At 45.3% G+C, this 27,059-nt stretch overlaps 1 protein-coding gene across 2 annotated transcripts in view; it reads right to left on the reverse strand.

The window, feature by feature from the left end:
* OSBP (oxysterol binding protein) overlaps nt 1–27,059 on the reverse strand; it is a 36,191-nt gene that overhangs the window by 3,798 nt on the left and 5,334 nt on the right. The window contains exons 2-12 of one of the 2 annotated variants that reach the window (XM_047878211.1): nt 26,782–26,990; nt 23,850–24,100; nt 18,617–18,815; nt 18,259–18,361; nt 17,882–17,936; nt 17,572–17,703; nt 11,366–11,611; nt 10,967–11,087; nt 2,299–2,402; nt 952–1,047; nt 10–191 (exon numbers count right to left, since the gene is read on the reverse strand). In XM_047878211.1, the coding sequence (XP_047734167.1) occupies nt 10–191; nt 952–1,047; nt 2,299–2,402; nt 10,967–11,087; nt 11,366–11,611; nt 17,572–17,703; nt 17,882–17,936; nt 18,259–18,361; nt 18,617–18,815; nt 23,850–24,100; nt 26,782–26,990 (1,698 nt within the window). Of the gene's footprint in view, nt 1–9; nt 472–951; nt 1,048–2,298; nt 2,403–10,966; nt 11,088–11,365; nt 11,612–17,571; nt 17,704–17,881; nt 17,937–18,258; nt 18,362–18,616; nt 18,816–23,849; nt 24,101–26,781; nt 26,991–27,059 lie in introns of those variants that run through there. The other variant, XM_047878212.1, reaches the window with a different exon arrangement.

The raw sequence follows: 27,059 nt of genomic DNA on the forward strand, positions 1-27,059 counted from the left end.
GATACTCACGGTAAAGGGTTCCTTTTCCATAGCATGACCCTGCTTTCCTCTGCCTCATGGCCTCTCTGTCGAGCATCACCCCCATTTTCCCCAATGACTGGTTGTACTTTGAAACAATCCATTTTTTCATCCCATGTCCCCAGAAGGGCAAAGTGAACTTTTCCTGATGGATCGGTCACTTCCCCGGTCACCTGCAAGGGTGGGGAGCAGGGCTTTGGAGTACGGCAGTCGGCGTGATGTAGCTTACCTGACTATTCTGGCAACCAAAGTCCTAGGGTAAATACTGGTTAAATCCTGCTATGGCAAACACCGTGGAGCCACCCAGATTATTTCGGTATACTTTTTTGAGCTGTGTAAAATAAATGGCCATGAGCTGGGTTTCCTCATTTTGTGGTATAGGGATTTTTGTTGCAATGATATATGCAGGGAAAGGATCTGACTGGTACTTGGAATTATGGTATTTTCTTCTCCCTGGAAGTCAGACAGCCACAAGCAGATTTAATCCCCGACTCTTCTTCACTGTCCATCAAAACTCATGGCACAATTCCACTGTGGTGGTGACGCAAGACTCGCACTCAGACCTCACAGAGGTCAAACTGCCCATCCTTCTTCCTGAAATCCTTTTATTGGTCCTTCCTCTGTGCTTCCCATTTCCAATCTCTCATTGCTCTTGACTTTTCCTTTCTTACTCAATGTCTTTCCCAGAAAAGAAAGGATTTGGTTTGGCAATGCAATCTAGTCTCCCTTCTTGCTGACTTTCTCCTTTACCTCTCCTTCCCTGCCGCCCTCCCCCTCCCCCCACCCCTGCCAAATCACCACATACATATTTAGGAGATGTAGATATATGTATGTCAGACTGTCTATCCATCCATTATCTACACGAACCCCAAAGGAGCAGGCTTTCTAAGAGATACATGCTAAGGAAAAACATTTAAACTCAACTTTTCTTACCTTTCTTGCTACATCACGAGAGAAGTAGCTATAAGGAACAAATTTAAGATTGCACTTGTCGCCCGTCTTGTGATTCACAATATCAATTTCACCGGACTAGAAAACAAAAGGCATCATGGATTGATTTCATTTATTTATTTGTTTGTTTATTTAATGTTTACTTATTTTTGAGAGACAGAGAGAGGGGGTGAGCGGAGGAGAGGCAGAGTGAGAGGCAGAGACGATCCAAAGTGGGCTCTGTGCGTGCTGATAGCAGACAGCCCGATGCAGGACTTGAACTCATGAACCGTGAGATCATGACCTGAGCCAAAGTAGGTCACTTAACTGACTGAGCCACCCAGATGCCCCTTATTTATTTTTAATGTTTATTTATTTATTTTGAGGGAAAGAGAGTGTGCAAGCAGGGGAAGGGCAGCGAGAGGGGATCCCAAGCATGCTCCGTGCAGTCAGCACAGAGCCTGACACAGGCCTTGATCTCACAAACCATAAGATCATGACCTGAGCCGAAATCAAGAGCCAGGCACTTAACTGACTGAGCCACCCAGGTGCCCATGGCTTGATTTTATCAGTCCCAGGGGATCTGAATGTCTGCTAGACCCCATGCCTCATAATTCCTCACTTTTCCATCTTACACTCTTGGACTCCCTTGCTTATGGCTTCCGGTCTCAGCTGACCCGAGAAGCCACAGAACCTTGGTATTCAGAACCTTGGTATTCCAGGTTGGGATCAGGACCAAATGCCTTCTGGTTTTCCTTCAATTGTGTGTCACGTTAGGTGGCCTATGATATGCCCCTCAGCACATATGCTGATATTCACATAACGGTTTGCCTTTTCCAGACCAGGCCCTTGTCAGCAAACTGACAAGTAATTAAATGTTATTTTAGTACAGTTATTACACTTGTGTATTTTGTTAAATACTTCTCAATCTCTACATATTTGTCATGGGTCTCCAGTGATACAGTAACTCTTTGAGGACAATGTCTTATCTGATTTTGTATCCCCAAGACCTAGACTCTGCCTGGCAGTAAATGTCTGATGAATAACGAAAGGATGAAGAGTAGGAGCCGCGTTTATTATTTTCCTGTACTTTCATAGTAGCCGACACAGTCCTGATAGAGCAGTCATTGAATGAATATTATAAATTGGTAATTTACAAGTAAGAATTTGTGGTATAGAAACTCGGGAAGGTTGAGGTGGGGCTACTGGCTGAGAGCAGTTCGTTGGGAGAGGTGGATAAATCAGGGGCAAGTTCAATCCGGGGCAAGTTCACATGCCCTGGACACTGCAAAGACGTACCTAAGAAGGTATTCTTCTGAACTTCAGTACACTTTGGGCACCTCTGCTTACCTGATCTATCCACAACTTGCCCACGATAATGTTGTGCACCGTTGTGGTAACTTTTTTCCAAGTGTAGTGGTGCCCAGTTGCATGGAAAATACAGTGGATGCTACCTGGAAACAGAGAGAGGTACACAAATTAAGCCAAATGTTAGGATAATAGCATCACTTTAGGTACAAATAATAATGGATTAACTTTCCTCTATTAATATTTCTCACTTTGAAAAGGAAAACAATAAATCAAAAAGGATTTATAATTTTTTTAAACGTTTATTTATTATTGAGAGACAGAGCGTGAGTGGAGGTGGGGGCGGGGGGGGGGGGCGGGCAGAGAGAGAGGGAGACACAGAATCTGAAGCAGGCTCCAGGCTCTAAGCTGTCAGCCCAAAGTGGGGCTCGAACTCACAAACCGCAAGATCATGACCAGAGCTGAAGTCAGATGCTTAACTGACTGAGCCACCCAGGTGCCGCTATAATCTTTTTTTTAAGTTTATTTATTTTGAGAAAGAGAGAGCACAAGCAGGGGAGGGGCAGAGAGAGACAGGGAGAGAGAGATTCCCAAGTAGGCTCCACACTCGGTGCAAAGCCCCAACACAGGGCTCAATCTCACGACCCTGAGATCATGATCTGAGCCAAAATCAAGAGTTGGATGCTTAACTGACTGAGCCACCCAGGAGCCCTAGGATTTATAACTGTCTTAAATACTGGAAGCACTGATTGATTTTTTTTCACCTGATTTTTAAATTTATGAATAAAATACACCTAAATGATGACAAACGCTGATAACTGATAGAGCTTAGCTAGGAAGCAACATTCTGCAATTGTAGAAATAAAAATGAAAGCAAAAGCTCCAATTCTTTTCACCAACTCTGCCTGCCCAGACCATCTGCAAAATTGACAGGAACAGGTCCAATGTGCCCCAATATGAAAAATGAAATAGAATTGTGGAAAGGAGCACACACTGGTTGTCAGGACTGGGGGCCAGGCCCTCTTGTTAGTCACTAGCTGTGTGACCATAAGCAAACCACTCTTCTAAAGGCCTTAGCAGTAAAGAAGGTGTAGTGGATGGAGAAGGGCTCTGGAGCCAGGAAGAACTGGATTCAATCCTGGCTCCACCACTCATTGGATGTGTGATCCTGGGTTGTGTGATAAAGAATTGGTCTGGTCTTCATCCATGGTTCCTGGGAGGGAACCTCTAAACCTTTGTAATTTCCTAAGTAATAGTAACGTCTGTGTTATTCATGGGGGCCCTGATAGTTTATGCCAAAGAGCCGACGTGGTGGACCCCTAGATAGCTTATGCTCAAGAGGAGGCCAGGCCAGAAAGGCCAACCATGTAATTAAGAGACTTGGGGCTTTGAATCACTTGAAATCAGCCAGACCCCCCCCCCCCACCTCCTGGGAATGGTATTCCCTTCTCTGTAGGGAGGGAAGGAGGCCTAGATATTGAGTTCACTCATGTGGCTGATGATTCAGTCATGCCTACCTAATGAAACCCTAATAAAATCTTTGGACAGCGAAGCTTGGTGCAGCTTCCTCGTTGGTGAACATATCAATGTGCCAGGAGGGCTACGTGCCCTGATTCCACAGGAGAAGGCATGGAAGTTTATGTTCACGACCTTTGCAGACCTTGCCTTATATGTCTCTTCATTTGGCTGGTCCTGATTTGTACCCTTTGTAATAAAACTGTAATGGTAAGAATAGCATTCCCCTGGGTTCTGAGTCATCTTGGCAAATTATCGAAACTGAAGCCAGTTGGTCAGAAGTACAGATGGCCTGGGGACCCCCAAATTCGTGGCTGGCATCTGGTGTGAGGGCAGTCTTGGTGGAGACTGTGCCCTTAACTTATGGGGTCTGCATGAATCTGGGAGGTTAGCAACAGAACTGCATGAGAATATTGTGTCCTGGATAGGTTGTGTAATTTCCCCAGGCCTCTGCTTTATAATCTGTAGACGGGATAAACAGACCTTGTTGTGCAGCAAATGTCTGTTTATTTGCCCAATAAAATGCCTGAAACATCATGGGCACTCAGCAGATACAGTCTTCTCCTGTTCTTATGAGTTCATCTCAGACACCAAACCCAAAAGTGAGGTGAACAGAGGTGACTACAGATTCAAAACAATAAAAAAAAAAAAAAAAAAAGGAAAGATACGCAACAGATATGTAGATCTTCACGTATGTACTACGAATACGGTCACTGATGGGAGCGGAGAACTCTAAGCTCCCTCTGCAGCCACTAACGAACAGAACACTAATTATGTGTCTTTCTCGTACAAGAGACTAAAATAGCCCTGCTGGCTGCAGCAGCCATGATGACAATGACGCTAACGAGAACAGTAGCAGCCCTGCTGAGAGCACCTGCTGTGTCCCAGGCGGTAGGCTGAGCTACACGTCTCTTCACACATGATCCCATTTAATCTCAACAGCCACCTTTCAAGTACCTGTGCTGCCCACACATCTCCTCAATCCCTCACTCAATACCTCTTCCACCACCCCTGCCATCTAAAGCCACTGTCATCTCTTGCCTGAAGCCAACAACTTTGTTTTGGTCCCAGCTTCCACGTCGGTCACCTGATAGTCTCTGGTCAAAATGATCCGTGTCAAACATGTCCCATCAACGCTGTGTCAAATCTCTCCGTTTCTGCCCTCTGCAATTAAAACAGGACTCACCCCCTTTCCCTGGTGTACAAAACCCTACAAGAGCCGGCCCCTGCCGGTCCCTCAGATTGCACTCGGAAGCTGCTGGCGGCCTTGGTGCTTCTCGAGCATGCTGTGTCTGCTCCCCTCTCAGGGCCTTTCTCTTTAAGGGGTTCCCTTGCTGGGACACTTGCCTGCAGATCTTCTTCTGGTTGCTTTCTTTTTATTAGTTAGGTCTCTGCTCCAATTGTCTCTTCAGAGACCATTTCCTTGACGACCTTGTCCAAGAAAGCACAAACACACTTGTTTCTCCACCGTTAACCCCTGTCTCCACTTGCTCTATTTCTTCATGGAATCACCACTAGATAAAAATTAAATATTCACGGACAATAATTATTACGGAGGTGTTTTTGGTTACTTTTTTTGTCTGCTCAAGAAATGGATGCCAGCTAAGTGAGGGCAGAGTGGCTCTGCTCACCACAACACGCCCACAGCACCTAGAACCGTTTCTGGCATACCGTGGGCATTCAGATACCTGTGGACACTTCAGCTGCAGGCACTGTTCTCCCCTGCCTTTGTTTCTACTGCTGCTGGAACGGACTGCCACAAACTTTATGGCCTAAAACCACGGGGTTGTTAAACTGTTACAGTTCTGAAAGTCGGAAGTCTAAAATCAAGGTGTCGGAAGGGCTGCGTTCCCTCTGAAGACTCTATTAGAGATCCGTTTTCTTGCCTTTTCCAGCTACCTGAGGCCACCCGCATCCTCCAGGCTGTGGTATCTCTCTAGTACCATTCACACCTCTTGCTTCTGTTGCCACCGCCTCTGATTCTCCAGCCTCCCTCTCATAGAAACCTCTGGGATTGTATTGGGCCTATAGGAAATCTCCAGAATTATCTACCCGTCTCAAAATCTTTAATTTAACCACACTGCAGCGTTCCTTTCACTATGAGCAGTCGTATAGTCACAGGTTCCAGGCATTAGGATGTGGACATTATTCTGGGAGGAGGGAGCCTTATTCAGCCTATCATACCCCCATTTTACCAATGAAGACTCTGAGCCCAGAGAGAGAAAACAGTTTTTCCAAGGTCACACAGCTAGTGAACGCCAGAGCTGTGGATCAAAATAAGATCAGAGTATCTGTACTGCCTAGTACCATATCCTTGTGCCCCACCCTGTTGTTCTGCAGTGTCCCTTTCAGCTCCCAGGGATAGTGGGAAAACAAAGAAAGCCCCATGGGTGCCTTCCTTTATATAATATTTGTGTCTTGGAGACTTGGCAATAAATTAAAGATCTAAAAGTGGAGGTTCTTAAAATATTTGGAAAGGAAGATATCGCCACTTCAGAATGGTCAAGTAAAGGACTTCCATATTTCCTGTGCCTCAGGAAAATCAATTTTTTTCCAGTAAGATCGATTTAAGAACACTAGCAAAAAATTATCAGAATCAACTTCTTCAGAACTCTGGTAAAAAAAATGAGCTTTGTGGCATTTTAACTTGCCCTCCTCCCATCCTCCTCTCCCCAGCTTGGCAGTAGCCTTAAAAACCAGTAGCCTTACAATCACGGCAGACGTGAAAACCAGGAAGCAGCCTAGCAAACACTGGAGGGAGCAGATGGTATGAAGCTCCCCAAAAGCCTGATCTCCAAGAAACTGTCACTATCTGATCTGTCTGGTGGTTCCTCTTAAGTTCCCACTCTTAGGGCTCTGACCTGACTCAGCCCCTGCTCCCCTCAAACAGCCTTTTCCTAGTGGCGATGATCAAAACAACCAATGGCAATTGTTTAACACAGTGGCTGCCTCAGGCAGTGTTCACAATTGGGGCAGTTAATAAATAGTGGACCCAAATCCCAAATCTGATGAAAAACATTAATCTACATATCCAAGAGGTACAACAAACTCCAACAGGATAAACTCGAAGAGCACCACACCGAAACCCATCACAATCAAACTACTGAAAGACAAAGAGAAAATCTTCAAAGTGGTAAGAGAGAAGTGACACATCACATATAAATGACCCTCAATAAGATTATCAGAAACCTCAAAGGCCAAAGGCAGTGGGATGACATATCCAATAATGCTGAAGGAGAAAAAATTATCAAATCAAGAATTCTGTATCCAGCAAAACTATCCTTCATAAACAAAGAAAAACTTCAGACATTTCCAGACAAACAAAAACTGAAAAAATTCATAGCTGGCATACCTTCCCTTCAAGAAATATACCAAAGGAGCCCCCCCCCCCCCCAGATGGTTCAGTTGGTTGGGCATCCAACTTCGGCTCAGGTCATGATCTCACAGTTCTTGAGTTTGGGCCCTGTGTCAGCCTCTCTGCTGTCAGAACAGAGCCCACTTTGGATCCTCTGTCTCCCAATCTCTCTGCCCCTCCCCCACTTTCTTTCTCAAAAATAAATAAACATCAGGCACCTGGGTGGCTCAGTCAGTTGGGCGTCCAACATCAGCTCGGGTCATGATCCATGGATCGTGGGTTCAAGCCCCACATTGGGCTCTGTGCTGATGGCTAAGAGCCTGGAGCCTGTTTCAGATTCTGTGATTCTGTGTCTCCCTCTCTCTCTCTGCCCCTTTCCCATCTCTCTCTCTCTCTGTCTCTCTCTCAAAAATAAACATTGAAAAATTAAAACAACAATAATAATAAAAATAAATAAACATTTAAAAAAAGAGGAAGAAGAATGAAAGAAATACACCAAAGGAAGTCCTCCGGGCTGAGATGAAAGGGCACTGGACAGCAACTTAAATCTACTTTATGAAGAGACTGGTAAAGGTAACTATAATTAAACTATTAAAGAAGAAAAGAGTATGACTGTATTTTTTGCTGGCAACTCTTTTTTCCAATGCATGATTTAAAAGACACCTGCATAAAGCAACAGTTATAAAACTACACTGGGGGCATTCACTTTCGAGTGTCCCTTCTCTGTAAAGAGAGCTTTCCTACTGTTCTTCTTTTCTAATCTTATACTCTAATAAACTTTTGCCTGCTGCTAAAAACAAACCAAAAAACCTATAATGATGGGATTATAATGTATAAAAGTCATAATTTACATGAAAATAAAAGCACAATGGAGGAAAGACATATAGCTGTAAAGTTTTTGTACACTATTGAAATTAAATTGGTATCAATCTCAACAAGATGCTTAGATGTTAACTGCACTACCCAGGATAACCACTAGAAAAATACCTTTAAAAATATAGTAAAAGAGGGGCGCCTGGGTGGCGCAGTCGGTTAAGCGTCCGACTTCAGCCAGGTCACGATCTCGCGGCCCGGGAGTTCGAGCCCCGCGTCAGGCTCTGGGCTGAAGGCTCAGAGCCTGGAGCCTGTCTCTGATTCTGTGTCTCCCTCTCTCTCTGCCCCTCCCCCATTCATGCTCTGTTTCTCTCTGTCCCAAAAATAAATAAATGTTGAAAAAAAAAAAAATATATATATATAGTAAAAGAAACAACACGAGAATTAACATGGTAAATTGAAAAATATCTATTTAACACAAAATAAGGAATTAAAAAGGAAGAGAGGAACAAAAACGACAGAGGATATATAGAAAAAAAAAAGCCAAAATAGCAGATGTAAATCCTACCTAATCAATAATTATATTAATTATGAGTAATCACTCTAATCAAAGAGTAGAAATTGGAAGAATGGATAAAATATATCAGGGGAATTTTTTTTTTTTTTTTTACTAATGTGTCATTCAGGAGCAAATTCAGGGTCCATGGAGCCCAGTAGTGTGTCACTGATGCAGAGATCAACAGGCTGAGTTGAGTTGTTTCATTCATATTCCCAAATTGTGGTTCTTCTTGGGTTAGAGAGCTCCAAAACTACAAAATAAAACCCACTTAAATGTGTCTCTTTAGGGGCACCTGCCTGGCTCAGTCGGTGGTCATGATCTCGGGGTCATGAGTTCAAGCCTCACGATGGGTGTAGAGATTACTTAAAAATAAAAATCTTTAAATAAATGTGTCTCAACATTAATGCTACCACCTGGTTCCAGTGCCCTGGCACTTGATGAGCAGATTCACATGTATCCTCTGCCACTATCTTCATCATTTTGTACACTTCTGATATGTTTTCCAGAAGCGTTCTTCTTTCCAGACTGCAGGAGTTCTAACTTTTCTACCCTACTTTACAAGGAGACTCAGACTCTCTGCCACCACCTCAAAAACCATCTGTCTGCTTACTCTCTCACAACTCTGCCCATAAATCGTTCTTCAGTGACAGCTACTGGCTTAACAATTTACCCTAGGGGAGTCGAGTGCCACTGCAAATGCGAAAATTTCACTGCAGGATTCTCCTTCCAATTCACTGGTCCAAAAATGTTAAATACAGCCATCCCCAAGGCCAATGTCTGGAAATCCCACTCTCTGTACTTCAGTTTCCGGTCACTATGTCAATTCTTTGTTCAGTCTCCCCATGAAGGCTGGTATCTTTGTTTTGCTCACTTATACTTCCCTCCTGGTCCATGGTGGGTACTCAGTATCTAATGGATGAAGGAACTTAAGGCAACAGCACATCCTGGTGACCTGAATCCTTAAATAACCATAGGAATGGAATCCTTTCAAAGGTAATTTTTGACTCTAAAAAATTAGATCCACCACATATATCATATTCAAATATTTACCCCTCAAAGGACTCCAGAGTAGACCACTCATAGACAAAACGTATAGCAGATCACTGGTAGATTTACTGCTATTTTACTGCTATTTATTAGATTTATTGCTACGTTAAAAAATGAATACAACCCTCCTTAGAATTAAATATAACCTGTCCCTTTGGAGATCCTCACCAGGCCTCTGAAACTCTTCTCCATGGGGGGAAAGTCATACTGCAATAGGACCACTAATATCCTAGTTGTGCAAATTAGGTAAGAACATCCCAAGCATTTACTACCCTCAACCTAATACTTGTGAAATTATTAGCATCAAAGACAATTAAGCAATTGGAACCGTTTTCAGGGCCTTGGTAAATAAACATTAAGAACAAAATCATCATCACCTTTTCACCTAAGATCTTTTTGCATATTAACCATGAAGCGGTAAAGCTAACATTCCATTTTGTTTTCTCCTTTTAATATATTCCCAACGTTTCTGGGTTTGGTCTCTGGCTACTTTCTAGTTTCGAGGAAATTTCTATACCTGCTATATTTTGTATTTCTGAGAGAAAGGGGAATTTACTAAAGAAGACAACTCTAGCCACGTGCTACGGCTAGGCCTCATGGAAGACTAGAACCAGGAAATGGAAGGCCACCAGGAGCTCAGGCAGTTCCTGGCAGCTCTATTTCTAGGGAGGTACTACTTGGTTTCTCTCTTTCCGCTCGTGTTTCTTTTTCGGTACTCACTCTTCTGGACACACACGGCCAAATGTGGCTACTCTGGTTCAAGTGAGCGTCGGAGAATCTCTAGGACGCTTTGTGAACAATCTCATTTCCTCTAAAGTGTAGAGACTCTCCAACACTGCAAATCAGGATGCCTATTCCCAGGCCTGATCTTTCTGATCTCGGTGCAAAATTAACTTATAATCCAGTAAGATCTTTTAAAACAAAGTTTCATCCTACCTGGAGTTCGGCCAGTACATCAATGATACCTAACCCTTCCGGTGGTGAAGAGAGAGGGGAGAAAGGAGAGGAAAAGGGGAGGGACCGTCTGAGAGACCTAACCTTGCAGTCACAAGACTTCTGATTTACTGAGTAAATGGACTGGTATGAAGTACATTGCCAGTGTAACACAGGAAACAACACTGGCTGATAGAAAAGGCGTTAAGCATGCGCTAGAATATGTATTCTAAAACAGTGCTTAAAGATTTACTAAATATAGCTAAGAAGATAAAGAATTCATGCCTGGATGGATCCTTAAAGAGCCTCCTGGCTCCTCACTCATTTGATAGCTGAGAAGTCAAACGAGCTGCCCAGAGCTAGAGAGGATGGTTCAGTGCCCAAATCAGACTTTCAGTCTCCTGACTCCTAAGCCAGGGACCACTTCCATCATGCCAGAAAATCTCTCCCTCCTGGAGGACTAATTCTTACAAGGATGGCGGCCTTACCGAGGGGCATAATGGAGAGGTATTTGCCTCGGAACTTGCTGGTGATTTTGATTTCCTGACGCAATGTCCAGCCATTTTTGGACTCGGCATGGTGTGCAGCAGCAGGGGGATGATGACTCACCTTGAAGAAATCAGTGGTTCAAATTAAAGAAGAAAGGAGAAGGAAAAGATGCTGCCTACGAACTGGTGATAAACACCCCGAATTCACACTTGACATTTTTATCCCCACAACAGTAGGTGAATACCAGGGCCTCCAGTGTTGAAGCCCTGAAGGAAAAGAGACGGCAGTCTGGGATGACAGGGACCGAATTTCTGCAAATAGGACACCCAGGGGGATCAACTGAAAAGTCACCCCTTTCTTCAAAAAGTAAACGCATCACAGTCCCGAGGCTCCTTTACCTGCTCACAGAGGGATCGGTACCCGTTCTCCTCTAATCGGTCCAGCTCGAAGGTTTCCCCAAGGAGTGGGTTGAATGGCTTGCTGGTACGGAAGACAGTAGTGGAGTAGGAGGACACGGTGAAAGCTGCAACATAACAGAGCTGTTCTAGAGAGTTCTCACATTTTGCAGCTCGGTCTAACAGCTCGTGGTATTCCAGATCTTCAGTAAGGCGCTGAAGCATGGATAAGGGCTCGTTAAAGTTCACCTGTCAGGAAAAGAACAGATATAAAAACTTTGCCCACACATCCATAAGAGACCGTTTCATTGTTTTGCAGGTGGAGAGACATATCAAGATATTGAGATGATAAAGCAAATCACTGGGAAGAGAAGAGGCCTTTGCTCAGGAGACCAGCTCTGAGATCTAACCTACAAGCAACCCTCTCTCCCTGGTCGACTGACCCTGTCAATGAGCAAGATACATTACTGTTTTCATTTATTTCACTAACTGTATGCTCTTTGAGATGGGAACCGTGCCTCTCTGTTCATCATTGCATAGCCATAAGCTATCGATGCCTCACCCACGGGAAACGGTCATCAAATAGGTACAGAAGGAATGAATCAAAGAGGAAATGTATTTTAGCACAAGTATACCCAGAGAGGAAGTGAGGTATTTAAAATTCTTGAGGGTGAAAAGAGAGGCTGATAAATTATAAGTACAGGCACGTCCTGACTGGTGAAAAGAAAACATTACAAAAGTTAGCTTCTACACCCCAGAGGAGATGATTGTGAATTATTGATTGAGTTCTACATCAGGCCAGGATTCTGATTTCTTCCCTGAGGCCGGACAGTCGTGTTGTGGACCGGAGTGCTCATGATGGAGGCTGACAGGGGACTGAGTGTTTCTGCCTTTCAAGTTTTAGAGCCAACTTAGGACTTTCAACTACAGGATCGTGTGTGTGTGTGTGTGTGTGTGTGTGTGTGTGCGCGCGCGCGTGTTTCAGTCAGGAGGAAGATATTCATTCGTTCACTTATGCATTCCACAAATATTTACTGGGCCCTCATGTGTTCCAGACCCTGTACTACCCACTAGGTACGGAGAGAAGTGAACAAGAGACACTGTCTCTCCATCCCCGCAGGAGTTAACTTCTAAACTAACCGTTTGGAATTTAAGATGACTTTACTACTTAAAAAATTACTGTAAAAACAGGTTAGGTTCCCAGGCTACCCCATAAAGCTGATTTAGCTTTACAATACAGCAATATCACTGAACAAGTGACATTAGCCTGAGTTCTGAATCCAGAGAAGACAGGAAGGAAGAAAGCAACTCCCTTTTCACTGGGAGCCGGCCTAGAGCAATATTTCAGTTAAAACAAAAACACTTCTCTTTCCTATGCTCTTTTTCTCTCTTTTTGTATTCTGTATTTTTGTACAACCTTCTACCCACCAACCCCTGAGCCACATACGATAATATTTGACTGTCCTCTCGATTGTGAAATGTCTTATATTTTTACTATAACCAACTTTAAAAACAAAGTATCAAGGAAAACATTTACCTGAGATATCGTCACTCAAAGAGAACCAGTATTAATATTATCATGTTTGTTTCTATGTATCTATACATTTATAAATAAATAAATAAATAAATAAATAAATAAATAAATAAATAAGCAAGCTTAGAGCCTACTTTTTCTCTGAGAAATATACCCAGCATTTATCTGGGAAAATTCCTCACGAATGCAGAGCCACTGGAGCAACATTAGAACACTCCTCCTGGGGCACTTGGGTGGCTCAGTCAGTTAAGCATCCAACTTCGGCTCAGGTCACGATCTCATTGTTCATGGGTTCAGCCCTGCACTGGGCTCCATGCTGACAGCTCAGAACCTGTAACCTGCTTCAGATTCTATGTCTCCTTCTCTCTCTGCCCCTCCCCCACGCCCCCACTCATGTTGCCCCTCTCTCTCTCTCTCTCTCTCAAAAAAAAAAAAGTAAAAAAAAAACGTTTTTTTTTTAAATTTTTTTTAACATTTATTTATTTTTGAGACAGAGAGAGACAGAGCATGAACGGGGGAGGGGCAGAGAGAGAGGGAGACACAGAATCGGAAACAGGCTCCAGGCTCTGAGCCATCAGCCCAGAGCCCGACGCGAGGCTCGAACTCACGGACCACGAGATTGTGACCTGAGCTGAAGTTGGACGCTTTACCGAGTGAGCCACCCAGGCGCCCCAAAACGCTCCTCTTTTGGGAAGCAGGATCTACCCCTGCCTCAACTAAAAAGGGCGCCACACTCCAAAACCATCTTCTCAACACTGAGAGACACTTCGAGAAAACCAGTGGAAGAAAAACGGACACTGAGGGGGTAATGGACTAACACAGCTCAAATCCTCAAGAGCCTTTTTTACAGAAGGTCCTTAGAAACTAGGCCAACAAAATCTCTCATTGGCAGAATTTCAGGCCACACGAAGTAACACTTCCGTGCATGTTGAGGAAAACGAGACGGGCAATGTGTTCCACCGATGGCTACAAGACACACGGCACACAGCCTGGGGCTAGAATCGGTGCAGCCTTAAGCCCTCGCCGTTCTCACTCGCACAGCCCAGGCCCCCAGCAACTGTTCCAGGAACCAGAGTTTCTCTAAAAGCGCCAAACTTTTCATATTGGTCACTTTATCACCCAGAAGACCAACAGGGAAACAAACGAACCTGCGGATTTAAAGCAGAAGGAAGGAGGGAATTTGGTACTAGGCTGATGGAGGCTCAGGCAGCCAACAAAGACAACCCTAGAGATTCCAACAGCAGGAAGCCACGGGCTCTGGGCTGGAGGAACAAAGGGAAGCGGTGGGAGGACCAGGGCTCAGAGGCCAGGGGTACCCACAGAAGCTGAACCTGGGGGGCGGGGAATGGGGCAGTACCCTGGGGTCCCTCCGCCTCTCTCGCTCCAAACTCGCGCTCGTGCCTTGCACTGGTGGAGCCCAACTGGACGCCAAGGCACAGAAGCCTGAGAAACCGCCTGGAGGAATCGACTCTCCTGTGACACAGCATAAAGCAGGGAAGGGTGAGGACTAGAGTTTCAGGCAAACAGGTCCAAGACTGCACAGCCCTAGTGGCAATGTCAACAAGGAACTACTGGTAAAGGAGAGAGAGGTCACCGAGACTCAGAAGTTATTTCTAAGCAGAAACTGCACTTCTTTCTTTCTTTCTTTTAAAAAAAGGTTTTTTTTTTCAATGTTTATTTATTTTGAGAGAAAGAGAGAGAGAGCGAGAGGGGAGGGGCAGAGAGAGAGAGGGAGACACCGAATCCAAAGGCTCGAACTCATGAAACGTGAGATCACGACTTGGGTCGAAGTCAGACGCTCAACTGACTGAGCCACCCAGGCACCCCAGGAACTTTATTTCTAAGGCTGCAATGGCCTGCCTTTCCAGCCCACCTTCCCACTACTTTCTGCAAGGCTCCAGGGCAGGTGGGGTTCTTTTTAGGCCCCTAGTGAACCAATTGTTTTATGTGTCTCTAACATGCTAACTCATGGCCTTTTCTTGTCTGGAGATTGACATTTTCTTACACACCTACCTATAAATCTATTTGTTTTCTTTCTTTTTTTTTGAGAGAGAGAGAGAGAGAGAGAGAAAGTGCATGAGCTGGGCAGAGGGGCAGAGAGAGAGAGAATCCCAAGCAGGCTCCATGCTCTGTGCTGAGCCTGATGTGGGGCTCGATCCCACGACCCTGGGATCATGACCTCAGCTGAAATCAAGAGTCGGACACTCAACTGACAGAGCCACCGAGGTGCCCCTAAATCTTTGTCTTCTAAGACCAGTTAATGAATCACTTTGACATCTACTGAATGGTATGTATGTATGTGCCAGGCACTGGCTAAGCATCAAAGATACGAAAACCAACAAGACACAGTCTCTATAGACCATGAGGAACACCGTCTGTGGAGAGGGGGAAACCACGCTCTGGTCCACAGGACCCAAGAGGGGAGGGAATACTTTCTGCATTTTCCCCGCTCTCCATTCTGCCCTTCTTCTGCAAGAAATAGAACCCCCCAATTTTTAACGAGGTCCTGCCACTGAAGGTAGGAGTCTTCACTTCCAGCCTCTTTTCCAGCTAGCTGTGGCCATAGAACTAAATTCTGGCCAAAGAGACTAAAGTGAGGATAGTTTATGTAATTTCCAGGAAGCACCCTGAAAAGACAGGACATGCTCTTCTCTTTCCTTCTTCCTTCTGGCTGGAATGAGAGACGCTGAGGGTCCCAGCAGGAGTGGCCACTTCAGACCTAGGAACTGAGGCCCTAGCAGGGCAACAGGACAGAAAGAAGCCTGGTCCTGAGAGTGTGGAGTATGGCACGGGCTCTGGATCACCTACTTCTGGACTTTAACATGAGAATAAGTTAAGCTAGTATTTGTTTAAGGCAGGGGTTGGCCAGCTTTTTCTGTGAAAGGCTAGATAGTAAATATTTGCATGGCCCTCAAAGCCTAAATATTTACTATCCCATATGACACTGCCATGTGGCCTGTTACACTGACCCAACACGGCTGGTGCAGGATGGAAGCAGCCACAGACAACACATGATGCATGAATGAGCATCACCGCGCTCCAATAAAGCTGGAGGGTCACGAACATCGAAATTTTACGCAATTTTCACATCATGAAATCTTATCCTCCCTTTGATTCTTTGGAAATATTTAAAAATATAAAAACTACTCTTAGCTTGCAGGCTGCACAGGTCGCAGACAGATTCGCCCTTGAGGCCCACAGTTGGCTGACCCCGGGGTTTACGCAAACAGATTTGAGATGTTTCTTTACACTGACCCTATACCTAACTGACACACCGGCCCAACACCAGGCAGATCGTAGGCACTCAGTAAATGCTTATGTAATGAACGAGCAACGGAACCTGTTGGAACACAAAGGACAGCCCTGCCACCCTGACCGGACACACGGTGAAAGCTTGCTAAAAAAGATGATGCCATAGCTGAATCCTGAAGAAAAGAGTATTAGCCCTGGGAAAAGAAAAGCGGCACGGGTGGGTGGAGAGCAGATGTAAGTCCCGGCAGAAAGAGCAGTCTGTGCAAATGCCCTGCGGGGGAAAAAACCAAGATGCCTCTGCATGTCTGAAGGTAACTGAGTGACTAGACGGCCAGTGTGGGTGGAAACTGGTCCAAGAGAGGAAGTATCAAGCCCACTGAGGAATCTGGACTATGCTCAAAGCAAAAAGGATCCAGCTAAGGATTTTAGGCTAAGGAGTGACATGACTACTTTTGTAATTTGAGAAAAGCCATTTTCAGGGGTGCCTGGGTGGCTTAGTTGGTTGGGCGTCTGACTTGGGCCCAGGTCATGATCTCACGGTTCGTGGGTTTGAGCCCCGTGTCGGGCTCTGTGCTGACAGCTTGGAGCCTGGAGTCGGCTTTGGATTCTGTGTCTCCCTCTCTCTCTGCCCCTTCCTTACTCATGCTCTGTCTCTCAAAACTAAATAAACATTAAACAAAAATTTTTTTTTTTTTTTTTTTAATTTTTTTTCAACGTTTATTTATTTTTTGGGACAGAGAGAGACAGAGCATGAACGGGGGAGGGGCAGAGAGAGAGGGAGACACAGAATCGGAAACAGGCTCCAGGCTCTGAGCCATCAGCCCAGAGCCCGACGCGGGGCTCGAACTCACGGACCGCGAGATCGTGACCTGGCTGAAGTTGGACGCTTAACCGACTGCGCCACCCAGGCGCCCCAAACAAAAATTTTTTTTAAAGAAAAGCCATTTTCATAACGGTGTGGACAGACTGGGGGAGGGCAGGACAGGAGGCAGGGAGGTTAGCCCAAACACCGACTTCACCATGGAGATGGTCCTCATCTTCCCAGATGGAACGATGCTTCTGTGCTCCCCAAGCCTCTGTATGGACAGTGCTTCCCGTAACACTACCACAGAGAGTAAAACTGTCTACCTGTTTTCATGTCCATCTCTTTTAAACTATGTGCTTTTTGAAAAACAGAAACTATGCCGTATTTATCTGTGCATGCCCCCAGGCACATCTAGCTTAGGAATCTGCTCATAAACATTATAAACCAATGCATCTGATTCTAAATGCTCTGGAAACACACCAGATCCATAGACTACACTAAGGCAGCTAATTTGAAGGGGCAGTTTATGACTATAAGGGTAACGAAGACCATGTCACGAGCTGCCTCTCAAGTGGGTGGGGCAGTCACGGGGCAAGCCCGGGTGTGTAAGAACCTCACCGGCATGGGGATCTTTGAGAGTTCTTTCCCAATGCAGTTCTTCATGATGCTCCATAAATTGAGGCTATAGTTTGGCTTGTATGGTATCCTAGTTCTCTTTTCCTTCTTGGTCTCTTCCAGCTGATGCTTGTACTGAGGGCAAAAACAAAGCCATTCAATTACCCGCAAAGAACAGAAAACCCGGTATTTATAAGCTCCCCTTCCCCCATACTAAAGAATCAGTATTTTCTGTTTTTCTTAGCCCTTTACACGCCAATCCTTGGGGATCACACCCAAGTCCCTCACCCGATGGCTCCCAGATGAGAGTTACCTGCTCATCCAGGCTGATGTCACTGCTGGCTCCACTGATGTTGCTGCCAGTACGTCTACACAGGCGGGAGACACACGAGAGTCAGAACACAGATCACAACTAGACTCCGCTCCTCGCCACGTCTTTGCAGAGCGGAATGTTAAGCACAACTCGGTAACGTAACGGGTGACCGAGCGACAACACTCAGATTCAAAGTGCGTGAATTTAAACATCTCTGGAGAACTTGCTCATATAAAAAAGTTGACGGTGTTCCACTCGCTTAAGGAAAAGAGTCCGGATCTTAGTTAACCCTGACAACTACGATACTCCCACCTAAATATCTCTCAACATCGAAGGTCAGATGTGCTCATTTTTCGGGGGAGGCAAGGACAACTTACTTGTGGCCCAAATTTTCAGGCATGGTGATGATCTCAGGAGCATCAAAAAACTCATTCTCATCATCCTCATCGCTCATGTCTCCTTTGCCAGAACAGCACTGATCTGCAGGGAGAAGCAGCCCTGTTGCTCACCGTGGCTCGGCTTTACCCAAACCAGGCATGGCAGGATCTTTACTGCGCAAACCACAAACATGGCCACGCATGATAGAAAGCAGTGGAAAAGCCAGGAGAAGTAAACGGCTCCAGTTCCCTGTCACAGGAGTCACTGGTTCTCGAGAGTCTGCAGCTGTTCTATCAAGGGCAGAAGACGGCCCTGGCTCACGTGTGAACAGGCAACCCCGAGGACCAAGCGTCTTACCTTTTCCGGAACCAGTGTTGCCGGGAGTGTTGGCAGGCAGCACGGTGGCGCCCCGGAAGGCCCTCTCCAGGTGATTATGTTGCTTCGCCAGCTGCTCTAGGGTCTCTTCCAGGCGGATACGCTGGTCTCTTTCATACTGGAGGGACTTCTGCCATTTTTTACTATGGGTCTGGGCTAACATGAGGAAGTCTCTGCAGGCCTGTATGGGGAAAGAGTGGAGAGGGGTCAGCTCAACTCAGCCAGTCAGAGATTCCCCCTGCAGGCCTCTGCAAGCCCATTAAGTCACTTTATTCTAGGAACTTTAGCATATTACGGCCAAAGAATCCCTGTTATTCCACGGCCAGGACCGTGAAGCAATCAAGGTCAGCCCCAGGAGAAAAGCTCAACATGGTCATCACGGTTCTTTTATATATTCCTGGTCATGAGGCCTACACAAATGCCAAGTGAGCAGTAAACCTAGACGAAGTATTTGTGGCAACATCACAAAGGGCAGCTACATGAACTGAACCAAAAGAAGAAATCTATTGACTAAAAGAAAAATGAGGACAAGCAGAGGAAAACTGCTTTCAATACATTCGGGACCAAGCTCAGGTCACCTCAAGCTGAGGAATTCAGATGCTGAGAATAGGGAATCTGCCCTGAATTAGATCAAATATGGGGCAATGTGACTGATTTTTATTTTGGTCGCTAAGAGAAACAACTAACCTTAACAACTAGAAGCTACCTGAGGCATCCAAGAAGGGATCTAGAGACAAAACACAGATCTGATCATATTAGGCCCTTCATGGGCTCCCCCAACTATTGGCTTGAAAGCAAATGACCCTTCAGGTGTGGCCACCACCTGCCCTGTATCCTCCTCCCCAGGCACCTCCCAAGGGTGGAGCCACACTGAACTGCTCACCATTTCTTGGACACTTGTTTCTTTCAGGCCTGCCCACCACACGCACATGCTGTTTGCTTTGCCAGGAATGCCCTTTCCTGCCCGCTTCCTCTGTTTGGCCAAGTCTTGTTCATTCTCTGAGGTCTATGGCAAATGTTACTTCTTCTGTGACGATCTCCTAAGCGGCCAATCTCTCCTCTGCATTTCATAGCACTTTGCACATCTGTTTTATGCCATCCACAGCGGTATTGTGACTGATGTTCTGTCCTCCAGATGGATTATGAGCAACTTGAAGACACCATTTATACCTTAATTATATATAGATCTCCAGCTCCTAACTTAGTTGGCTTTGCATATAGTAGGAGCCTGATAAAGTTTGCTTCATGAATAATGAAGGAAGGAAGCAATGTAAGCTTAAAAGTCTATGCCCTGTTATGGAGAAACTAAAAGGTAAACAGAATATCTACTTTCATGGTTTCAACCTCTGCTTATAGGCTAATGACTATTCCAGCTCTGTGTTCATGGACACAGAATATCCAATTGTCCATCCAACGGCTCAAAGTAATCTCAAAATCACTGGGGCCCAGCGTGAACTCACCACATTCCCTTTCCGACTTTGCCTCTCCCTTTGGTGTTTGTTCTCCGTACCAAGAACAGTACTCCCTGCCCAAGCCAGGAAACCAGGAGGCATCCTTGATTCTTAATTTTTCTTCCCTTCCCATTTCCGATTATCAAGTGCTATTGATTCTTCTTTACTATTTCTGGGAGCTGTGGACATTTCTTTCCGTCCTCCACCCTCAGAGGCAGTACAGAGTACCTACTGTAGAGGTCCACAGTCGGGGTTCAAATCACGGCTCCATCCTACTAACTAGCTATGGAATTTGGGGCAAGTTATTTAACCTTTTTGTGCCTCATCTGTAAACAGAGGATAACCACAGCAACTGTCTCAAAGAGTGGTTGCCTCACATGTAAAGCACTCAGAAATCTTGGGATCACAGTAAGCATTCAATAAGGTGTTAGCTATCATAGTTAAGCCTCCATCAAAATCGGTCTTATCCGCTTCTAATCCACTCTACCAAGCCCATTGAGTAGGATCTGCACCCCTCCCCTCCCCACACTTAATCCCTGGCCAGCCTTATCTCAGCTACTTCCTTGTTCTAATAGTCAATTAGTAGTTCCCAGACTTTGGGAGAGAGGGAGGGATCCACACAGCCAGAGCTGTGCCTAGATCTATTCTTCTTCCTCACTTCCCTCCATACTGATCATAACTAAAATTTAGTGAGACAATTATACATCAGGCACTTTGCTGAACACTTTCTGTCAATTAGCTACTAAACGCCTTTCAACAACCCTCTGAGTGGCTACTAGCATCGTCACCGTTTTATAGAAAAGGACAGGAGTCCACAGAGGAAGCAGGTTATGGAGGTGGTTAACCATGGCAGTTGGGACTTCAGGGCCCCAAGCTCTTAACTGTCTTTTTTCACAGGAAGATTCTCTGTGGTCTTTCAGAATTTAGTTGAGGAGTTACCTTCTCTAATCTTCCCACTCTAAGCTAAACACCTTGAATGTACTACACCATAGCAGCCTGTGTTCCTTTCCATCACGGCACTTAGCACCACTCTATGAAGATCTGGTTCCTTCTCTGTCCCCTCACTAGAGAATAATCTCCCGGAGAGCAGGCACCACATCCACAACTGTTTTATATTCCCTAGCACAGGGCCTAGAGCACAGAGGGTGCTCAGTAAATGCTTGCCAAATAAGCAAATGGATACGCTAACAGTGTCAAATTTACTTCCTTGGTCAGATTCACTTTGGTAATAAGAAAAGCTATGTCCTAAGCAAACAAGAAATTGAGTGCAATGTACTCTTCCTTTGATAAAACCTGGCCTATTTTGAGATGTGAAGTTAGCATGTTAATTTTAAGGCCTTGCCATCATCACCTAAAAAATACAAAGGAAGCAACACAATGATAAAAAAAAAAAAAAAAAATGCACCACAAGCAACAACCAGCTGTAAAGGGGGCACAGGAGGTACTGGGGAGAACAGAATGACAAAACAAAACTTCCCTCTCGCTTTCAAGGGATCATTCCCTTCAACACAAACTCTGAACATTTACAACCTGGGAAGAATTGCCCCCAAGGAACAAAGATAAGCATTTTTGCAAAAAAAAAAAAAAAAAAAAAAAAAAAAAAAAAAAAAAAAAAAAATCCAAACTAAGTTTCAGTTTTATGGGAAATCTTTTAATCAAGAGGTGTTTGATTTAGCAAAATTTTCACATCAGAGAAGAAGAAAACTTGGAGCAGGGTGCTCACATGACATGGATAAAAGGCAATACTCACTGTCAGGAGACTGTTGTGTCCTGAGCTATTCTATTTAAAAAATATATCTAGGGGCATCTGGGTGGCTCAGTCGGTTAAGTGTCCAACTTTGGCTCAGGTCATGATCTCACGATTCGTGGGACAGAGCCCTGAATGGGGCTTTGCGATGATAGCTTGGAGCCTGGAGCCTGCTTCAGATTCTGCGTCTCCCTCTCTCTCTCCCTACCCCTCCCCTGCTTGTACTCTCTTTCTCTCAAAAATAAACACTTAAATAAATTAAAAGTGTATTTATTGGGGAGCTCAGTCAGTTGAACGTCTGACTCTTGACTATAGCTCAGGTCATGATTTCACAGTTCATGAGTTCAAGCCCCAGACTGTCAGCTCAGAGCCTGCTTGGGATTCTCTCTTTGCTCTCTCTCTGGTCTTTCTCTCAAAATAAACAAATAAATAAACAAAGTTAATTGACCTGAATGATTTGAGATTTTCCTGATCATAAAAGGACCTGAAAAACAGGCATACAGTCACTAAGAAGTAGGACATTTTGGAAAAGAGCACACGACTAGACATTAGAAACACAAGCATCCATGCTGATTGGTAGAATGGTCCTGGGAGACAGGTGATCTTCCTGAAGTCCTTAAGTGGACAAAAATAATTAGTCTCTTCTACCCGGTATGAATCAGAGCACTGAAGAAAATGTTCAACATTTCAGAAAATGATAGGTTAGAGCAACTTTCTAGTAAGTAACAAAGGGGTTTTAAGTGAGAAAAACTAAATTTTCCCTTGGTCACAGGAGAAGACCTTTGATCTCTAGAAGCCATGTGAACTAAACTAGTTCTAAGCAGACGTCTTAGTATCGCTCTCTGAACAAGCGAAAACCTGGCCCTAGTGAAGTAATTTCATCCCATTTAATTAGAGGAAAAGCCAGCATAAGCCCTTTCTCAGAATACTCTTTTCACTTGCCTTAGGACACATACTCTGGTGTTCTCATGTGCAAGCTAAGTGAAACAAGCAGCCAGGTGAGAATCGGTCACCAGCAGAGAAACAGCACTGTTCAAACCGTGTATTCACTTCAGAACTATCACCTCCTATCTGAAATACATCACTAATGCCCACAAACCAACAGCCACCCGAGGCTGGAGCCGTAAGGAGGCAGAAGGATTGGTCCCTTCTTTTTGAAAGCAAAGTACCCAAACTGGAGTATTTTGTTCTATCACCTGGAGTTACCCCTGAAATCAAGGACTAAAAATGGGACTAACTCATATTATAAAGCTTTCTCTCCCTAGCACATGGCCAGCCCCCACTTACCACACTGTAGGCCAGAATGCACTAGCAAAGTATGGTAAGACCTGAAGCTCAAACACAACTGTAAAAAGGACCCATGGAGACCTCTCAGATCCAACAGATAAAGCTAGATTAAAAACAAATAGACAAAACCACAACGGGAGAGGTTAAGGGACTCAACTAACATCACCGGCAGATATCCTGCCAGCTGCAGAAGCAAGGCTGGACCTCTGGACTCCTAGTTAATTCCCACGCTGGGACGGTGGGCTGACCCATGGCTGGAGCAGAGCATGAAAGTCATTCCATCTGTGCGGCCTGTTCTATTTCATGCAACAAACAATGTAACTTAAGTCCCCTGAGCAGTGAAGCAGGACCTAATGTTCTGTGCTTTATCAATTACAATTTTCTGGCACTTGGGGAGAATGACTTTTCCAGAGCGGAAGAATCAAAAAGCAACACAGGGGACGCCTGGGTGGCTTGGTTAGTTGTGTGTCCCACTCTTGGTCTCTTGGTTCAGGTCATGATCTCACGGTTCAGGAGTTCGAGCCCCACACCGGGCTCTACGCTGGCAGTGCGGAGCCAGCTTGAGACAGAAATTCTCTCTCCCTCTCCCCACCTCTCCTTTCCCCACCCCCGCTAACACGCACTTGCTCGCTCTCTCTCTCTCTCCTTCTCAAAATAAATAAATAACCTTAAAAAAATGATTTAAAAACATTAAAAAAAAAAAAGCTACACAGGTGCCAGCTGCACTTACGTTGATCATGGCGTTGGACGTTATCCTGAAGAGTGTGGCCCGTTCATTGACCTGCTTGATCTTCTCATTGCTCTCGGCGGGCAGCCGCAGGGACTCCAGCTCGCTGAGGGAGCGCTGCAGCGCAGTGCCGTGCTTGGCGATCAGGTCGTTGCACGTGCTCAGGTCCTCCACCTTGCTGGACAGCGTCCGGAGGGTGTTCTGCAGCTCGGTCTTGTCGGTTTGTGACACAGACTCTTCATCTCCCGACTCATCTGCAGGGGGCCCGAGGGCGAGTTAGAGGACTCCAGTTACGGGATGCTAGGGCTGAGGGTCGGAACCCTACCAACTGTCTACAACTAAACCGGCTCTCACGCCGGGCGATCTGACCCACCAGGTGTTTGCCCTTACCAGAGGATTCGACTACAGTGCGGTTCACAGCCCCCCACCGATCTGACTGCAGTGTGGTGCCACGGACACCTGGGGTGGTTCTTCCTTTCACCCCCCTTCCCTGGGCCACACAACAAGCATTTATTTTGCTTTTCTTTTTTCTTCCAGTTTTATTGGGTTATAATTGACATGGCACTATATAGGCATACTGATTCAACTTACATATATTTCCAAATGATTACCACAATAAATTTAGTTAGTATCCATCATCTCATATAGATACAAAAAAAAAAAAAAAAGGAAAAAATGTTTATTTGCCTTGTGATGAGAACTTTTAGGATCTACTCTCTTAGCAATTATCAAATATACTACACAGTGTTAATTATAGTCATCATGCGGTATGTTACTTCCTCAGTATTTAATTATTTTATAACTTAAAGTCTATACCTTCTGACCCCTACATTCAATCCCTCCACCCCTGGGATTCTTCTAAAAGGTGCCAAGGAAGCTCTGGCCTCACCCCCAGAAACTGATTACACTGGTCTGAGGCAAGGCCCAGGACCTGCATTTTGAGTAAGTTGCCCAGGCCATTCCAATGCACGCTGAACTTTGAGAACCAATGACCCGGAGGACAGGAGGGAGAAATTAAATGGCCCCTGGCCTTGGGAATGAATTGTTGAGCCTCTGAACTCAAGCTTGAGGGTTCCAACCCAGTCTAAGCGACCATCTGTTGGGTGATGGGAGAACCCTGTATGAAATGGGTTGAGAGTTGCAGTCTGGCTCTTGGTAAACAATGTCCACATCACCAAAAGACCCATTGATTTATCTTCTCCAAAGGAGAGCTCGGGAACTTTGTGATGAACTCATTTGACACGAAAGCCATCATAGCACTGAAAGCGACGCAAGGTCTTGTGTTAAATGACCCTCCAACAAAACATCCAACAGAGAGCTATGTCGTACCCTTCGCTAGCAGTTTTATACCTAACACTCTGCAACAGCAAAACGCTTTTCCAGCAGTGTCACTTTCTTTGGGGGAGCTAACATCAGCACTAACATCAAAACAAAAGAAATAAGGAAAGCCTGCCCTGTCTGCTAGACCGAGAGGCAGGACCAAAGTCAAAATATAACCCGTTACAAGAAAACTTACAAGCAGAGAATTTTCCTTTCACTGACCAACAGATATAAAATCCAGTGTGGGAGGTGACAAGGGATAAGAAAAACAGGAGATGAACAACAGCCAGCAGGTGACCATCTTGGTCAAGGTCTGAGTGAATAAGCTCAGTGTGATTAAACTATCAACAGCTGGGACAGGGGAAATCCTAGCATTTTCCTTGAAGAAAAAATGTTGAGACTGCTCTTTTTAGTGAAACTAAGGTAGCAAAATGAAGATTTTTCACAGAAAGTATCCCATGTACGGGCACCTGGCTGGCTCAGTCGGTGGAGCGTCCAACTCTTGATTTCGGCTCAGGTCATGATCTCACAGTTCGTGAGATTGAGCCCCACGTCCTGGCAGTGCAGAGCCTGCTGGGGATTCTTTCTCTCAATCCCTTTCTCTCTCTGCCATTTGCACAGAGATCTCTCCCTCTCTCAAAGTAAATAAACATTAAAAAAAAAAAAAGTATCACATGTAATGATTTTGGTAATCTATAAAGATGGTTTGTTTCAACTCAATTAAGAAATAAATGAGAGAGGGGCCTGGGTGGCTCAGTCGGTTGGGCGTCCAACTTTGGCTCAGGTCATGATCTCACAGTTTGTAAGTTTCAAACCCACATCAGGCTGTGTGCTGACAGCTCAGAGCTTGGAGCCTGCTTCAGATTTTGTGTCTCCCTCTCTCTCTGCCCCTTCCTCATTCATGATCTATGTGTCTCTCTCTCTCAAAAAAGGAATAAACATTAAAAAAAATTTTTTTTAAACAAAAAATAAGAAAGGGGCCCCTGGCTGGCTTAGTTGGTAGAGCATGTGACTCTTGATCTCAGGGTTGTGAGTTCAAGCCCCACACTGGGCATGGAGCCTACTTAAAAAAAAAAAAAAAGTAAAAAATAAGTAAGAAACTGTCAGGGGAGAAAGAAAAAAGTAAAGACAGAACCAAATTGTGAGTTGTAATCATCTTCACACTGCCCTACCCATAAAATAATTATTTCTCAAAATGTTAAGGTGGTCAAATGGCATTAAAAGCCAAAAGACACCTGTCACGCCTCCAGGATAGTTTCTCAACCTCGGCACTACTGGCATCTGGGCCCGGATCCATCTCTGTTGTGAGCGCTGTCCTGTGCACTGCAGGAGGCTTAGCGGCATCCCTGGCCTCTACTCACTGGATGCCCGCAGTACCACCAGGCCTCAGCTGTGACAACAAAAATGTCTCCAGACACTGCCTAGTGTCCCCTGCAGGGCAGCACTGCCCCCCCGTTGCAAGCCACCGCTGCAGGGAGAGACACCGCGTGACAAAGAGAAGCCGGACACACTAGGGGACGGTTGATAACTGAACGACAGCGAGGGAGAAGGTAAGATTCGTGCCTAGCAGGGGCAAACAGGACGCGTCCCCGACGCGGCGTGCCTCGCTCCCTACCCGACTCCGCCAGCATCTTCACGGCTTTCGCCTTGGCCAGCTCCAGGGCTGTCACCCAGCGCTGTCGCTCCACTTCTGAGCTCGCCTTCAGGTGGTAGGTCTGAGCACCCCCGTTGGAAATGATGAAGTTACAGGAGTCCTCCACGGTGATGTTGGCCGTGGCGAGGTTGATGGTACCACGGCAGGTGTGTCTCATTTCGGCCTTTGACCTACAATAATGAGATGAAGACAAGCTAAGGAGAAAGTTGACGGATGGAGTATCCTTCACCACGTTCCTT

The sequence above is a fragment of the Prionailurus viverrinus genome, chromosome D1, assembly GCF_022837055.1.
Source record: "Prionailurus viverrinus isolate Anna chromosome D1, UM_Priviv_1.0, whole genome shotgun sequence".
In the NCBI taxonomy this organism is placed as follows: Eukaryota; Metazoa; Chordata; class Mammalia; order Carnivora; family Felidae; genus Prionailurus; species Prionailurus viverrinus.